The sequence below is a fragment of the Crocodylus porosus genome, unplaced genomic scaffold, assembly GCF_001723895.1.
Source record: "Crocodylus porosus isolate Cpor-Errol unplaced genomic scaffold, CroPor_comp1, whole genome shotgun sequence".
NCBI lineage: Eukaryota > Metazoa > Chordata > Crocodylia > Crocodylidae > Crocodylus > Crocodylus porosus.
In genome coordinates this window covers 90,251,138-90,269,751 of record NW_017728886.1, presented here as the reverse complement: position 1 = coordinate 90,269,751, position 18,614 = coordinate 90,251,138, and the positions used below count along the sequence as shown (strand labels likewise).

Sequence of the window (18,614 nt, the reverse complement as noted above, 5' to 3'; positions counted from 1 at the left end):
TCCTACAATCTGCTTCGGTCAAAGATTTATTTCTGTATTTGTTTTGGGGAAACAATCTGAGTACAGCAGAAAATTCAGAAGGCACTGAAACTCTTTTTTGAAAAGAAAATAAATGACACATGCAAATGTTTGGTGGGACAGTACAGGGAGTGCAATGGGGAATAAAGTGGAGTGGAAAAGTGTGGGGAATAAGGGAAAAGGAATTATGGGGAGGAGCACTGCAGGAGGAGAGGAGATAGGGTTGGAAGAAGTAGAACTTGATATGGGAAGTGTACCAGGGCATGTGTGGAGATTAGGGGTGTTCATCAGACCAACAATCTCCGCTGCTGAGAGTCCATCACTGTTCTTGTTCTCCCTCACATGCTGGGATCCAAAAGCCCTGTCTATCCAGTGCAGAGGTCTGAAACTCGCTCTCTCATTCCCAATGGAGCCAGAGTCTGAGTGGGATGGTCTAAGCCTTTTTTCCTTGTGCACACATGCTCTGGGATGTAGGAGTCCCTTGCCATAAGTGTTCCCAGAAATAACTTCTTCTGGTGTGGTTTAGTACCCACTGAGGTGTTGGGGCTTAATGCCCATTTTATAGAAATGGGAGGCTCCTCCTTAGCTTGCTCCTGCAGCCTGAGGGCAAGCAAAACTTGCAGGCATCTGAACCTCGAGCCTCTGGGCTTGGACCTGCACATAGGATGCCTGCCAAAAGACGTTGGAAATATCTGAAGCCCCTGGTGGGGGTGGAGGATGTTTGCTGGCAGTAGGGCTACATATGGTTCTGGACTGATTCTCGGGTTTGGAATTTGTTTTGGCTACTTTGGCTTGTAATATGGAAAATTTAAATTTATAAAAAAAAAATCTGAATCCTAACTCGTGTTACCTGGCATCTAGAGAAGCCCTGCTTCTCTACGTGGGAAGTAAACTGAGAATAAGTTGTGTAACATGCACACAGCACTATCTTGGATAGTCAAGGACAGGTGCGCCTGACGCATACCACAGGTTCTCAAGACTTGGCATAGGAAACGGGGAATGAAAAGATCCACTGAGATGAAAGCAGCAGGTCACGTCTCCCAAAACTAGTGTGTCAGGCTGTATAGTTCTCTCCATGAATGTCCCAGTAAAGGCATTCTTTCTGTTTAAAGGTCAACTTTTCCAAGGACTCTAGTATCCACAAGCGTGCTCAGATTGCTTTAAAGTTTACTGTGCCTCATGGAAGTAGAGAAAAAAGCTACTGATCTGAATTTGGTGTCACTTGAGCTAGGGGTTCCCAAGACACAGCCTCCTGCCCTGCTTAAAAAACAGCATTTCTTAAGGTTGATAAATTCTACCAATGTTTCCGTTGTATTTAAATCATGGTTCTGACCAAACCCTGAAAGAGTCTTAATTACACTATATTTACCCCAGCCAGAGAATGGGATCAGCTTTCCCTTTGAGGAAACAGTACTGAACACAATATTCTAATGACAAGTCAAGCAGGTGCCCAGAACATGAGGGAGCCTCTGTCCCTCTGGGTGCATGAGCCCCTCTCCCATGTGAGTGAGGATCTGAGAGATCCTGGTCCCTCTGTGGGGTTTAGGCTTTCAGCCTTGCTTCCATTATTGGAAGCCAGGATCTTGAGAGCCTTACCATTCCAGGAGAGGCTAGAACCTCTTCTATGTATTTGGTGAAACCTTGCATCCCTAGCGTGGTCAGGGTCCACCGACTTCCTCCAACATGGCAGTCAGAAGCTACATGGCCAAAATATAACCTAAACTCAAATCTCTAAAAAACAGAAGATACTTGCAAGGGACTACTGTGTACATACTAACAGCTTCTAAAACACTAATAGCTTAATGGGACAGGGAAGACGAGATAGAAATAAATGGAAAGCCCCTCAGGTTTGAACTTGTGTAGTACTGAGGAATGATGGCAAGACACACTCACATAAATCTCCAAATGCCTACACAGAAAGTTTGCTTTACAGAACAGTTTTACTGAACAAAGAACTCTCCGTTACTGAATAAAAACAAAGTTACCATGAAATGAATATGCAAACATATGTAACCTCCCCTAGAATGCCAAAGATGTTTGTTACAATCAGTGTTCCAATACCGAATGCCAGATGAATTCACAATAACATGACATAATAGCATACTATTGGATACATCTACGCTGAAAGTGTATGCACAGGCAGCATCTGCACTCACACATAAATTACATGGAAATTCAGCCTAAATGATGCTAATAGAAAAGCGCATAAACTTTGGCAGGCAAGATGTAAAACAGTAATTGAGACAGTAGAGAGGCAATTTGAACTAATAGCTACAGATATAAAAATGAATCAGAAAACACTGGCAAGCTACTCAAGGGTAACTAACTGTTTGTTGGATGTCAGCTTTCTTTTTCAAATATTGTCCATCTAGACATGACATTCAAAAATAACTACAAGGATCAGAAATCAAAGACAGCAGCACAGCTCACCCAAACTTGGCACCAGACAGAGCCATAATGTCAAAAGATTAATGCTATGTTTTAAAACCGAACTAAATTCAAAATAACAGCTTTATTTATCTCCACAAAACAGTGATCCCATCAGTTTTCTAAGCACTAAGATAAAATTCGAAGAATGTCACTGCTCACACGTAGATGCAAAAACATTAACTACTTTTCAATAATGATAGAAAGGGAGAGGAGATTGGCATAGTTTCTTTAAATATGGATCAGGAAACCTGACAGAAGTTCTGGGGTGAAGGAGACAAATTAACATATAGGGAAAAAATAACTTTAAGGATAATACTTTTTTTCCTTATTCAAATAGTGTATCTTGTTCAGTGCTAGTGACTCTTCATGAAATAATATACTATGAAAATCTCTGCATTAGAATTGATATTACTGCCAGATGGGCTCACAAAACACTTGTGTTTTAAACTGATATGGCTGCCAGATGGACAGTTGCAGCACTACAAAAAAACCCCCAAAAAACAAAAAACAAAATAAAACCCCAACCTCCATAGTGCCTGTGTGGTAACAAGCAATTCAAATTTAAAGGGATTAAGGAAGCTAAAAAATTATTATATTTGGTAGACACTGACAAGGAAAATTTTTTCCACACGGTGTCAAAGGTTTCCCTCACTGAGGGCTTATGATTGTCCAAGTGACTTTCATTAAAATTCCTGGAAACAACCTAAGTAAAAGTTGACATGCTATGATGCAATCTACCTGGTTAAGAAATATATGAAACTAGATGAAGAGATTAAATGCATAAAGTGCCTTATCACAGCACTCCTCCCCCACGGTACCCACAAGGGCATGATAGGGCTGTGTGCTCAATCACCCTCCAGTCTGATTACAGGTAGTGTAAATACGCCTAAGGCTGGGTCCATAGAACTCCAGGCTGTCTACACTTACTGATGATCAAAATGGACCCCAAACACAAATGAAATAACTTCCTGTTCTTCATAGGTCATGCCAGGACTATTTTCCTGCAGAGGCCCCTTACAGGCTCTGGCCCCATTTGGACTCACAGGTAAATCTGTTTGAATAGGCCCAAAGTAATAGTTCAACATTGATCCGATCCCTTCCCTTCCCTCAGGGACAAGATCAATAGAAAGTAGTCAGTCAAGAGGTTTAAGTCTTCTGCCAGCCCTTTTTTCATAAACTTAGGACTGAGAGCTTTGTATGCCCCCAACTGGGATGTGTTGTCCCACTTTGCTTCCTCCTTCCAAGTCTAACAACTCTCATAAGTATGGCTGGATGAGGCTGTCTGAGCTCACAAAATTCACACTGTGTTGGGTATTGTGGGATTTCTATACATAAGGCCCACAGTCACTGTAGTATAGGAGTATTCTGACTTTGGCCTTATAACAGGAAATCCAGCAGAGATAGGAATTTGAATACCAGATTTAGGAGGACTGAGTTGAAAAACTAGTGAGCCAACTACAAATTGCTAACATTTAATGAACTCTGTGCTGTTTGATCTCCCAGATGACTATTGGTATTGAATGAAAAGCATCAAGGACTCCATGACCTTTATCATCGGTGGAACACGAAGCTTCATCTTTTTTGCCACGAAAGAGGCAGAGAAAAGCAAAATTACCACAGCTTTCTTAAGAAACCACTCAACCTGAGTAGCGAACTTCTTGTTTATATCAGACTTCAAGTGTTGTGCCTCCCAGGAAGCTGGAGTGAGTAAGGTATGCCAGGAAGGCAGAGACACCATTCTCAGAACCTGATGGTGTCTTATCAGGCACAGTGGACAAGAATGAACTCTTAGGGCTGGTTGTATGCACATGACTTTGGAATTGTCAGTCACCTGTAATCAGCCTGTTTCTCGTTTAAGCAAGAAAAGCTCTCCGAGATAGCTAGGCTGTTCTCACCTCCAACATACATAACACATTGCTTGACCTCTGCAGGTTTCTGCAGAGATTGTAACTGTGTGGTTGTCTAAGTCAGTGATGCTCAACCTCTTCATCCAGCAGGCCAGGTGGGCAGTGCCCAGTCCTACCATGGGCTGGGTCTGGTCACTGGACCCAATCCAGCAATCAGGGTAGGCATGATGGGACTCTGTCTGGTGGCCTAAAGTGGGATGTGGGGCAACCTGGCCCCAATCCAGACTTGTGAAGAAAGAGGCATGGCCCAGCCCCAGGGGTGGAGGGACAAAGGGGCATGACCCAGTCCTGATCCACCCCCAAGTGGGAAGGGGCATGGTCCAGCCTCAACCTACCCTCCCCTGGGAGGGAGAAGGGGGCATAACCCAGCCCCAATCTACCCTAAGTGGGTGTAACTTAACCCACAGGAGGAAGGAGGCATGGCCTGCCCCAGCATGGCTGGGTATGAGGAAAAGGGGCATGGCTCAGCCCCATGAAGGAGAAGGGGGTATGGCATGGCCCCAAACCAGCTATACAGGGGAAGCGAGTGGCATGCCCCCAATTTGACCAGGTGGGAAAGAAAGGGGCACAGCAGTCGTTAAGGTGGAAGAGGACAAGGCCCAGCACCAACCTGTGCAAAGTGCAACAAGTGCAAAGAAATACAAAAGGAGGTAATTGCATTCCAAGTAATTACATTACATATGAACTGCGAAAAATAGGCTTTATATAAGAGTTTACCTTTTCTAGATGAACTAAAAAGAGTAAACACATGGCTTAAGATTTGCTAGTGCAGAAATAATTGGCTGCTTGAAAGACAGAGAATAAATATTCATTTGTAAATAAAAACTGACATGCCCCAGCTTTAAAATATCAAAATTATTACGTGACTTTTTTGGATTATTAACAATAAGACAAAATGCCTCTGCTATTCATCACAAACAAGTCCTGAGACATGCTGAAATGATGTGTGGGCTGGGTTATACAGCTTGCATTCTCATCTAGAACTGGATACAAAGCAAATGGCTGGTCCTGGGTACCTCCTGTTTCATGATAACCCCCTTCTTCAGCTAAATAGAGGGCAATCCAAAGACATGAGATCTTCTCAAACATACTAGGAGGACGGGTACATTGCAAATTCTTTGGGAATCTTATGAGAATTCTCTTTAGGAAACTGACCCTTAACTGCTGGGTATAGATCAATTAGGTCAACAAATGTTTTCTACAAAAGCACAACAAAGAATTTATCCATGAAGGTATCCAAGGAGGGAGAGAGAACCTTAAAAAAAAAAAAAAAAACAGTTCCAGATATCTAAGGTAGGAGATTCTTGAACAGTCCTCAAGGCAAACTCTAAACTCCTGTTACAAAAGGAAGCAAATTTAACTTCAAGGGCCTCAGGTCCAGAGTGGAACATGTTTACTTCTTAACTGGGATTCAAGTTATGGAAGTCACGGAAGGTAAGTTAAAATGGTCTTAGCACGTGAAACTACTGCTTAGCTGCCTGCTTACCTAAAAATATTCTAAATGAAATACAAAAGCTAAAAAGCAATACTAGTAGTAGTAGTAGGCATCTTTCTTATGAGATGATAGAATTATATGTTTCAAAGAAAAAGGTTAGAGGTCAGATCTAGAAATGTCAATACATTTTTTTAAGTAAAAATCAGCATCTTTCTGTTAACACGACACAACCATGGATAATGACTGAAAGAGTAATAAGTAACCTAAATTACAAAAAGTACTCCAAAAGATAAAAAGGAAGTGGCAAGCTTGGCAAAAGACGACACAGTTTATACACAATGGTATGTTGATTAATGCATTAAAGTAATATTTTCCAATTTAATACACTTACCGGGCGGATAATATTTCAATCAGCTCTTTTCTGTTCTGCACTCTGAGCTTGTTCGTCTTATATCTTGAATCTTTACTGACTTCAGGCAAATTCAGGATCTAAATTTTAAAAAAATGTGGTGATTAAGAAACATGTTTGGCAGTAACATAAAGACTGTTTGTTTAACCAAGGACATTTATATGGACATAAGACAACTTTCGAGACACACTCTTAGTTAACCATTGTTTTTAAAAAAAGATGAAAAAAGAACGAGAGTAACAGAAGTTACCTATGTAGCATCATAAGCAAGTAGAAGAGACAAGAGCACAAACTGGTCCTAAATCTAGTTAACTGCCAACATTCTCATTATTGTCCTACATACAGCCCAGTACATTAAAAAGCAAGTTACTATGTTGTGGGTAGAGGGAGAGGCGAGACATTCAAATGAAGCACTGAAAGAAAGTTATATCCGAGTTATACATCACAACAAAGATATATCAATTATATTTGAGGTTTATGATACAGCCAGAAAATCCAGAGGGAGATACTGTATTTATTTCACCCTCTCCCAGAGGGTGGCTTAAGGCTGTCCCCACCAGTGCAGCTGAATTATGCCCAGAGATGTTTTTCAACTTCCTCGGATGGATCCTATCCCTGCATAGCAATCATCGTTCTTCTTGAAGAAGCCAAAACCTTCTTGCTGCCACCACCTTCATACACAGGTTTGATTATGTGATAGTCCCTGCCAGGACTTCACCGTCAATAGGAAGGACTGACAAGAGAACTACCTGTGCCACAAGTCCCTTTATCTTGCTGCCAAGAGCCTTGGAATGCCCTGATGGTATGACTGGTGCCCACATGGATGAGTAGGAAGGGACAATGGTCTGAGGGGTGGTTGAGTTTGGGCAATCTCTATATCATATCCTGAATTCATGTTCATCCATGCATGTAATACAACCTGCAAGATTACAGGTCTGGACAACAATTAGGTACTTCCACCCCTCTCTTGGTAGTTCCCAACCACCACTATCCAATTCCTCTTCCTTCAGTGTGTGGTGGTCATGGGAGCTCAAGCCTTATGGCTGGGTGGCTCCTGCCTTCTGGCCAATGAAGTCTGCTTCTGGTGTCTCCTATCCACTGATTAACCAGCAGCCAAGAGCCTGAAATCAATTAATTGCTTCTAGCTGTCTAGTGTACTCCAGTTCTCCTCCTTCTTAAGGTCACATGCTCACACTGTCCTCTGAACTGCTCAAGATCGTTCCTGGCAGTATGCTTTGTACCCACACAGATGAGTAGCAAAGAATAGTGGTCCAAAGGCTGGGTGAATTCTTGCAATCTTTCCATCATGCCTTGAATTATCTTCCATATTCTTTAACTACTCCTGTATTACCCTTATGAATATTCAGGATAATACAAGAACCATAAGAAGGAAACAGATTTTCTACCAAGGTATCATATTTTCTGCACATCATTTCCTCATGAAGAATTAATAAAGAAAAATGGTGTTGTAACCTCCAGGAGAAATATATCTTCTGTAAGTAACTCCCACCCGACAACTTAGAAATGTTACTATTATTCACAGACAAAGTGGAATTAAGACTGAAAAATGACTATAAAAATGTGGAGACAGAGTCTGGCAGTTTTATAGCAGCATTTATGGGGCAGAAGGACATATGGTCTACTGAAATCTACCATACAATCTCTCTATTAATGCCCCTATTTGTTTGTAATACATATTTTAATAGCTGATATAATTTCTAAGAGATTAAATAAAAAAAACTCGTATGTCATATTAGTAACAGGGTAAAGGAGAAGAAAATCTCTAAAAGGAGCAGCAAGATTTGTGTTCCATTAGCCTTGCTTTCACACACACAATATTCCACTACTGTACTTAACCTGAGTTCACATAGTCGTTGCAAGCAATCACTGTCTGAAGATGTAACAATTTATATAGCGTCTTTTCCAAAGTCTCACATCTATTACTATCACAAAAGTGATACTTGGATGGTACTGACATTTCTAGATCTGACCTCTAACCTTTAGTTTCTACTAATTCACGCCAGACTGGCAGCGACTGAAGTCATTACCATTTCATGAAATTCATTACCAGTTCATGGCTGGATGAACAAGATGTGGTCTTGGTCCACTTCCAAGTAAATGACTGTTGATAACAACAACATCAGCACTTGCTCTAACTTGCAGCCTTATCAGCCATCTAAATACAAAGAGTAAAATCCATGTTCCATGGAAGTTAATAGCAAAACTTCCATTCTATCGAACTACAGTTTCACCCAGAAAGAAGAGAACAGGCATGAACAATGAACTGTCACAATAGGTGGTCCCTTCAAATTAGATCAGAATCATATTGTTAGAAAATGTGAGGAAAGCTGCCCATGCTGTATATCCTCTGTGGATTAAAAAGCAACTACAACTTACTAACTGTCAGCAACACCAAATTCACACTGCATGAAAAAGGAGTGGTGTAGCGCCAAAGCACAACCAAATATAGAAAACTCCATTTTAAGTATATTATCATGGTTAAACCGCACATTTTTGGACTTCCCTGAAGTTCAGAGAAAAAAGGAACCATATCAGAGAATGTCCCCCAGGGAGAAACCTGGCCAGTGGACCTGTTTTCCCTTGAATCCAAGGCTATGTAAGCACTGTCTTTATTAATACAAATAAGTCTTTGTTGTTGTGTATCATAATAGAGTTTTCAAGCTGTGACTGGAATAGTTTCACTGCTCATCAGTCTTACTCTCAAACCCAGTTAAAACTTATGGGAATGCCTCATCATGCTATACTGATTTCAGTTTCAGGGGCTTTTTTTATTTAACATCCACCTATATTATGCAAATAGAAACATAGCCTGGTTCCTCTCGCTTTTTTATGGATGACAAAAGAAGTATGAGGCAGTTGTTATTTTTTTACGTGCAGTTATTTTATTTTACTGATTGTTTTGAAATCAAAATGGTTCCCCCAAAGCTCCACAACACCTCCTTCAATCATCTGTTTAATTCAGTCGGCTGATTTAAAATGCAGATCTAAGAACTGATGTTTAGATTTTATATGTTGGGCTGGTCTTTTTCAAAATAGGCACAAGTGTGCACATTTTCCTTTGTTATATACATTAGCCCACTTGAGATGAGTCTTGTTTTAGAGATCAAAGCAGCCACACTTAAGAACATACTTTATTAATTGCTGACCGCTGTAAAATGCGTTTTGCCTATACTATGGTCTATAAAAAATAGAGAGGCATCACAAAAAGTCTTCAGCTATTAATCAAATATCAAAAGGATTTATTTTCTTTATTTTCAAAACCAGGGAAAACTACTGTAACAAATAATTTTGGCTTTTTTCCCCCTCCTTGCTGATTACTTGTCCAAAACATATGGTACTGGCAGAGAGTCTGCAATCATTTACACCTTTAGGTTGGCTGTTACATCCCCATAGCAAATGTCTTCAGGGGCAACAGCTTCCGTATGTTCCATTTTTTAAGCATTGACCCTTCATAATAAGGTTCCTTGATACTAGTTCAAATATTTGAATTGTTATCTATATTTACTGAGGGTTCCTCTTGCCTCTTAAGTGTTTGGGGCTTCCCTGTAATTATTAATTCTCTCCATTCATTGCCTCTACCCCTTTACTAAGTTTTTTAGTTCCATCAGTCACCTTCAACTTAGCCTTTAACAGTTTTTATAACACTTTATTTAACTTTAAACTAGGCCTCCTACTCAGTTGTTGAGCATCCTAGCCTCAGTCTGTGTCTGTCATTACTCTTTAAGGACAGAAACATTCTAAGAATAAAACCCAAGCAGAACTTTTGCTCAAGAATTGAACTCTCTTGCCTCTCTCAAGTACAGGAATTTTTAACTCTGTTGTATGCCTCTGCATTTTCTAACTGTGGAAGTTGTAATTCCAGCATCTACTGTTTGTATCATGCATCTTTTTAGGTCCATTTGTTATAATAAAGTTCTCATGAAGCTGTCTTAAAAGTAGAAAGTGGAGCAGATTTCAGGATTTTTTTTTCCTGCAAATAATGTTTTTTCACTGAAAAGCCAGCTTCAGAGCAGAAGAGAGTATTCACAAATGCAGATAATGGAGCCCCTCTTACTTCCAATAGCCAAGTAGTTAGACAACTGAATCTGGGAAGGGAGACACTCAGCACACTATGGTTGCTATTAAGCAGGCCAGAGACAAAGGGTGTGGGTGCCCCTCAATACTTCATGGTATTATGTTTAATAATGTACTTTAAGGTCTTTGGAAATCAACACATCCAGAAGTGTAAAGCATTAATCTAACACAACCAAAACCAGGAAAATAATACTTACTCACTTAGGTTTGACAGCCCAACAAGATTCTAGTAAGTGCCAGGATAGACGACCACATTTTGGAATGCCCTTCAAACTGACATTTTAGAGGTTCACATAGCACTACTTTATGCATGACTGAAGTGGGACAGCAGAAGCAGATTCTCTTGCAGGGATAGGTGGTTCACAGCAGGGTGCTTAATTAAGAACAAGCTGCTCAACTGCTTGCTGTGGCTTCTACTTCAAAGGGCACTGCATTAGGTAGAGTTCGTCAGTGGTCCTGCACAGCTGACTAGAGAAGCAGCACACTTTGAAATTAAAGCTGCAGCAAACATCTCACCCATCTTGCACAGCTATTTACTATGGCCATCTACACCTCTAGTTAGGTTGCAAAACCTCATCTTCACAGGATGAGTAATGAACCTAACCCTGAAAAGAAGCTGGGATCTACTACAGCTTGTGCTCAAACATTCATTTATAGCAGGGATGGATAGCTTTTCATTCAAATCCCATGTGTTAAGAAATTTGGCTGCTTCTCTCATACTAGCAAATTTCCCAACATTGGGGGGGGGGGGGCACAATGATGATGACAGAGTGCTGCCATCCAGTGCCCCCCGGTGCTGCTCCTTTACCTCCAGCCCCATGCACCCACTTCACCCAGCTCCATGTGCCCTCCCACAACTTCTTCATCCCCTGCTGGCAGACAACATCCCCCACTCCCTGCCTCCCCTCTTCCCTGCTGCCCCCCCTCCCTGCCAGCTGTTGGTGGGGGGTGGGGGGGAGGTGCGGCGTGGCAGCTGCCTTGCTCACTCCGTCTGTAATGCTCTGAGCCCTTGCAGCCAATCAGCAAGTGCCCTCTCAAAAGGTGCAAGCGCAGTTGGCCCAAAGCATTACAGACAGACAGAGACAAAGGCTTTTGTTATATTAAAATTATTAGTTTTGCAGAAGAAGCAGAAAGAAGACAAAAAGAACCAATGGAAAAACAAGGTACCACATTTACTTGAATCTAAGATGACCCCCAATGTTAGATTCTATACATGGAAAATGTATGTTTGTTATATGTTTTTATGTTCATCAAAGCTGACCTCGTGAAGGAACACCTTGACAGGCTGGATACCTTCAAGTCAGCCGGCTCTGATGGGTTACACCCAAGGGTACTCAGGGAGCTGGCGAGCATCATGACTAACCAATCTCATTTCCTTTTATGACCAGGTGACTTATCACCTGGACAAGGGGAAAGAGATTGACGTTGTATATCTTGACTTTAAAAAAACCCTTCGATCTGGTATCCCAAGATCACCTCTTGCCTAAACTGGCTAACAGCAGCCTCAACCTCACCACGATCCATTGGCTGGGGAACTGACACTGCGGTAGGACCCAGAGGGTGGTGGTTGATGGCAGCCAATCGTCATGGTGCACTGTAACCAGTGGGGTCCCTCAAGGCTCTCTCCTGGGGCCTATACTAGTTAACATCTTCATCAATGATGTGGACATTGGTGTCAGAAGCGGACTGGCCAAGTTTGCCAACAACACCAAACTCTGGGGTAAAGCATCCACACCTGAGGACAGGAGGGTGATCCAAGGCTCAGGAAATGTGCGGACGAGAACCTGATGGTGTTCAACACCGAAAAATGCAAGGTTCTCCACCTTGGGAGGAAAAACCTGCAGCATGCTTATAGGCTTGGTAGTGATACACTGGTTAGCACTACAGATGAAAGGGACTTAGGGGTCAGGACTGACCACAAGATGAATGTGAGCCTTCAGTGTGATGCTGCAACTAGTAAAGTGAGCAAAACGTTGGCTTGCATTCATAGATGCTTCTCAAGCAAATCCCAGGACGTCGTTCTCCCCTTGTACTCGGCCTTGGTGAGGCCGCAGCTAGAGTACTGCATCCAGTTTTGGGCTCCGCAATTCAAAACGGATGTGGAGAAGCTTGAGAGGGTGCAAGGAGAGCCACGTGCATGATCAGAGGTCAGAAAAACAGACCTTATAATGAGAGGCTGAGAGCCATGGGGCTCTTCAGCCTGGACAAGTGCAGGCTCAGGGGTGATCTGGTGGCCACCTATAAATTTATCAGGGGTGACAAGATCGAATGGTCACAAACTCCGCTGCAACCGATTCAGGCTGGACATAGGAAAGAACTTCTTCACTGTCCGAGCCCCCAAGGTTTGGAATAGACTGCCGCCAGAGGCGGTTCAAGCACCCACTTTCAACGCCTTTAAGACACATTTGAATGCTTATCTTGCTGGGATCCTATGATCCCTGCTGACTTCCTGCCCCCGGGGCAGAGGGCTGGACTCAATGATCCTCCAAAGTCCCTTCCAGCCCAAATGTCTATGAAATCTATGTTCAGATTCTATTTATTGGAGGGTCATCTTTAATTCATCCTCTGCACTGCTGCAGGGAGCAGATGGCACAGGGAGGACAAGCAACTTGTTCCCTGCTTATACCTGGCCTCCTGCCACCTCTGTCTTCTATCTGTCCCCATTCCTCCCAGCCTCTGCTCCCCATTTGTCCCCAGCCTCCACTCCCCTACAGTCTCTCCTCTGGCCCCTCTCTGGCCCCTCAGACCACTCGGTCTCACACAACCCCTACCTGGGCTACCAAGCCCCTCAGTCTCTCTCCCAGCCCCCTCTCTGGGCTACCAGCCCCTTTGGTCTATTGTTCTGGACTCTTTTGGTCCTCTACTTTCCCAGCTGCTCTCCAGGACCTTAGGCCTGTCCTGTCCCCACATTATTCCTGGCCTCCTTACTAGGCTGCACTCTATTCCCAGCCCCTTGCTGGGCTGTTGGACCCTTCTGGTCCCACTACACTATTCCCTGGCCCTTGCTGCGCCTCTAGACTCATATCCTCACATCTGGTCCTGATCTTCCCTGTCCCCTCTCTGGGCCTCGACCCACATAGTCCTGATCTTTCCACTTGGCACTTTTCTGTCAGGGTGTGCTCCCTCAGCCTTCCCCCTCCATGGGGTAACCCACAAGGCAGTGGTCGCTGAGTCTTTCCAGTGCCCCATACTTACCTTTACCTGGATCAGCCCATGCATGGTATTTCAGAGAGGCTAAACTGCCACAGGCAGCCCCACCACACTAACCAGCCCCAACAGGGTACAGTTTCAGGTCTTACCCAAAACCAGTCTTCAGGCCTTCCTGATCTTACCTGTCCCTCTCTGAGCTCCCCCTGGATATCCTATGCCCCTCTCAGGCTGTCAACCTCCAGGCCCCCTGGCCCTGGTTCCATCTTACATCCATGCCCTCACCCATCTCTGGCCCCTGGCTCTCTCTCAGACCCCTTTTCTTGATCCCTTCTCTTCAGATGGCCTAGCACCAGCCATAGTCATCCTGAGCTGCACGCCCCTTGACCCCTTCCTCTTGGATGTGGTCACACAAGGACCTTTGTCCTCTCCTAGGCCCTGGCCCTGCCTCACACCAATCAAGAACTCCAGGCTCACCCAGCTCTGGCAGTCTCTGCCATGGTCTGTTTCAACCTCCGGCCCCTCCTGGCCCATACAGGCCAACTGAGATTCCCAGAGTCAGTCCTCTAGCTGTCAGTCCTCTCTTCTCTATGGGTTTGCCTTCTCAGGCCCCTCCACGGATCATACACTCTCCAAACTCACCTGGAGCCCTCCATAAATCTTCACTAGCATAGCCCCTTCCTTCTCTGGGCTCACCTGGACCCCGCAATAGGTTCCAACACTCTGCCCCACAAACTGGGTTTACCCAGACCCTTCACTAAGTCTCCTAAACACTTAGCCCCTCTCAGGGCTCACCTGGCTCCTCAACAGGCCCACAGACACCCAGCCCCTCTCTCAGGGCCCTGGATCCCACACTGGGTCCCTAGGAACCTCCTCCATCCCCTTAGTTCCTATCCAAACCTACACACCACTTCATATATTATTTTCCTTGCTGGCATTCAGGAGTTGCAGCCTTTCTGCTGGGCGGTGGTCCTTCACCAGCTCTCAAGATGTTACTGCCAGCCTACTCTCAGGTCTGGGCTTATGCCCTGCCTAAACCCAGCCTTCCTCCAATCAGGTGACTCCCTTCATCAGGCCTAGCTTCACCTGCAGGCTCCCTGGGTCAGCTGATTCTACAACTAGCCTTGACCTATTAATTGGGGACCTGCTGATGGTTCTGCAGACTGCCTGACCTCTTAATGTGGCAGGCACCCAAATGCCCCAAATACTGGAATAATTAACATAATTGGAATATGATCATGAATGGGTATATCTTGCCCAGCAAGGATAGATGAGGAGAAAAGGGAGGGATGTTGCTGTATATACAAAGGCAATGTACACGTTATGAAACACGGTACAAAAGTGGAAGGGAGGCCTGTTGAAAGCCTCTGGGTAAAAGTCAGAGGAGAGAAGAGTAAGTGTGATGTTATGGTGGGTGTCTGCTATAGCCCACCAAACCAGGAGAAGGGAGTAGATAATGCCTTCTTTAAACAACTGATGAAAGCTTTCAAATTATGGGACTTGGTTTTCTTGGGGGACTTTAATTATTGGGACATTTATTGGGAGGAAGACACAGTACTGCTCAAGCAGTCCAGCAAATCCTTGGAATGTATTAGAAATAGTTTTTTGATACAGTTGGTAGACAGGCTAAACGGGGGGGAAGCCTTTCTTGATTTACTGCTCACAAAGAGGGAGAAGTTGGTTGAGAAGGTGGAAGGCAATTTTGATGACAGTGACCATGAGTTCAAGATTCTGAAGGGCAGAAGTAAGGAGAGCAACAGAAGAAAGACAGTGGACTTCAGAAAAGCAGACTTTAACAGACTCAGGGAATTGGTGGGCAGGAGCCCATGGGAGTCTGAGGGGAGGAGGAGTTGAGGAGAGCTGGCTGTACTTTAAGAAGGCCCCCTTAACAGTAAAAGAGCAAATTATCTCAATCCTACCGAAGAATGGGAAGGTGCAATAGGAGACAAGCAATCTCTTCAATAAGTAGAAACTCAAAAAGGAATCTTATAATATGTGAAAACTCAGTCATAGTACTAGCTAAGAACATGAGTATCACACAGATTTGCAGAGAGAATATTAGGAGGTCCAACACACGATTTGAGATGCAGCTGACAAGGGACATAAGGCAATAAAAAGGGATTCTGTAAGTATGTCAAAAGTAAGAGGAAGACCAAAGGTTAGAGAACCTGGATGTTTTCAGGTTGGCACGGCTGGATGAGATGCACCCAAAGATTCTGAAGGAACTGAATCAGGTAACTGCATAAACAACTGCAATCATCACCAACTGCGGCTACACCCGTTTTTGAAAACCAAAGTAAATAAAGGCATTAAATACTTCAGCCTTAACTGTATCATCCATAACTAGATTGCCTTCCATAATCTGAAGCCTAACCCTACCCTCCAGAGTATAGAATGACCTGGACAGACTGGCAAAATGGTCTGCAGTCAATCAGATGAGATTCACCAAGGACAAGTGGAAAGTCCTGTACTTGGGACAGAATAATGGTATGCACAAATGCAAACTGGGGAATGACTGGCTATGCTGCAGTACTGCAGAGAAGGATCTGGGGGTTATAGTGGCCTATAAACTGAATACAAGTCAACAACGTGCTCTTGTTGCAAAAAAAAAAAAAAAAGCTGAAAGCATATTGGGTATTATTAACAGGAGTGTCACTTGCAAATCAAGGGAAGTGATTCTTCCACCCTTGAGTACTGGAATGGTGTGGCTCTCCTGGAGTACTGTGTCTAGTTTTGGACCCCACACTTCAAGAAGGTTGTGCACAAGATTCCAGCAGAGAACAACAAAAATGATTAGGGGCCTGAGAAGCAACATTTTTGAAGAAATACTAAAAGAACTAGGATTATTTAGCCTGGAGCAGAGAAGACTGAGTGGGAATTTGTTAACAATCTTCAGATACCTGAAGGGAAATTACAGAAGAGGATGGAGATGGGCTTTTCTCTGTGACCACAGAGGACAAGACTAAAAGCAACAGCCTCAAGATACAGCAAGGGAAATTTAGATTGAAGATGAGAAGGAACTTTCTGACTAAGAGGGTGGTCAAGCAATGGAAAAGGCTACCTAGAGAAATTGTGGAATCACCATCCGTGGAAATTTTCAAGGGCAGGTTGGATGGGATGGTTTAACCAGGTTGACTAAGGGGTTACACTAGTTGACCAGCCCTACTTTTCTATGATCTTTAGTAGAAAATCCCCACTTGCCACCCTCCTATGACTGTGTTAACCATGGATTGAATGGAATCAGTCTGGGACCTATTTCTAAAAAGGAACTCAGATATTTGACTTATACAAAGCTCACCATCCACAAGCCAGGAGTGGTTTTGGTCAGCCAAGTCCCCTGTAAGACCTACTGCCTGATTTGCAGAAGTGCTCAATACCTGCAATTCCCACAGACTTCTACAAGGGACACTGGGTCCTGAATATCTATGCCAAACATACTATTAATCCTCTTTAATCATGTTTACAACATGAAACATTTAAAAACCATCACTGGAATTGCCTTCTTTTTACAGAACTCAAAAGTTAGCGTAGTACCAACACTTCGTATTGTAAATTTAAAGTACTGTTACCTTGCACACAGTGACAAATTGCTGATCATTCCCTGCTCCCACCACAAGGTAGCCATCCATAGTCTTGAAAGCCTAGAAAAATAGATATGAATATTAAATATCATTACAACTAAAAAATATAATACAAGTCTATCTTAAAGTTATGACCCTGTAACAAATTAACAAATGTCTTCTTTAAGGGGACTTTTATATTTAGATTCAATTTATAGTTATACAAATAGCAGTTCAAAGTGGCACAGTGATTTTAATAAGTTTCTTCTGATTTTCCTAGGGCAGGGAATTCTCTTTTTTCCCACACACAGTTTATTTGCTGAAAAATGTAGTTCTGACCATCCAGATACTATTTGTAAATTTGACCTACATTGCCAAAAGAGAGATTGAGAGATGCCCACTTCAGAATACTTTAGCCCTCTAATTAGGACCCTTTTCTAAGACATTGGAGACCCTGGTCTGAGTCCATAGACTACTTCATTTTGAGCAGGGATTTGAACCAAAATCTCCCACCTTCTAGGCATGTGTCCCAAATAAGTACACTGTAGTGGGTCTCCCCCAGTCCCCTCTGTCAGGGCTGTTCCACTTTTTATAAAATTCTATATATATATATATATATAAAGGGCTTAGTCAGTCTGTATGTCTGTCTGTCCATAACGCTTTTGGCCAACTGTATGTGCTGCTGAGAGCGTGGACAGCAACTGGCTGCATAGCCCTGGCTGCACAGGCCCAAGTTTGAGCCACTGCTGGGGAAGTTTGTGGCAGTGGGAAACATGTCCCGGATGCCTAAGCAGCAGGGCTTCCCCACGCCTCCCTGCCTGATGAAGTGGTGGGTCATGGTAGTAGCGCACCCTCGCCAACCTTCTGCAATGCCCCTCAGCACAGCCGGCAGAGAGGGGGAGGTGGCAGACAGGGAGAGGGGGAGGGAACAAGGTGGGGGAAGCAAAGGAGGGGCTTGTGGCAGGCCAGTAGGGGGCGCTCCTGCATTGAGCCTCCCACCTCCCTGCGCCCGACCACCTCCCTGCGCCAGGCTCCGAATGCCTCCCTAGAGGCGCCTTATGTCCGGTCCGACCCCCTTCTGGAGCACATACGCTAGCCTGGGGGTAACGTAGCCGCCACCACCCCAAGAATGGACTCACTCTTGGCCCTGTGTCCTTGGGGAAACACAGGCCTAATGTCCTATGGGTACTCAATCCAGTACAGGCGCTTGGGGCACCTCACCAAGTCCGGGGGCAAAAAGTATAGTCTCCCTTAGTCCACAGACCTAAGGGGTCTCTTAGGCATAATTTAAACCCACCCTTCAATAAGTCTCCCACACCAGTCACAAAGGAAGACTTCAGGGGTAGGGTGAAAATAGGGTACAAGATCGAGCAATAGCCTAGAAATCCTAAAGAGCATACAGTCTGGCTGAGGTAGCCTTTTGATCATGCATCTGAGTTACTCCCAGCTAGATATCTAATCAGATCTCGAGTAGCTTACTCACAAGCATCTTCCAAAGGCAGGTGAAGTTTCCCCTCTGGAGGCAGGCGGTTCCTTGCTCATGAGTTTTGGGGGAGAGACAGCCAGTTTTAGATGGTAAAGCTTCTCTGTGTCCCCTACATGGCTGCTGCCTC

The 18,614-nt window shown here is 43.9% G+C and overlaps 1 protein-coding gene across 1 annotated transcript in view; it reads right to left on the bottom strand.

Annotated features, from left to right (window-relative positions):
* Positions 1-18,614, bottom strand: part of SUGCT (succinyl-CoA:glutarate-CoA transferase) — a 531,371-nt gene that overhangs the window by 287,919 nt on the left and 224,838 nt on the right. The window contains exons 10-11 of the mRNA XM_019535549.1: positions 17,011-17,082; positions 6,182-6,279 (exon numbers count right to left, since the gene is read on the bottom strand). Of these exons, the coding sequence (XP_019391094.1) occupies positions 6,182-6,279; positions 17,011-17,082 (170 nt within the window). The remainder of the gene's footprint in view (positions 1-6,181; positions 6,280-17,010; positions 17,083-18,614) is intronic.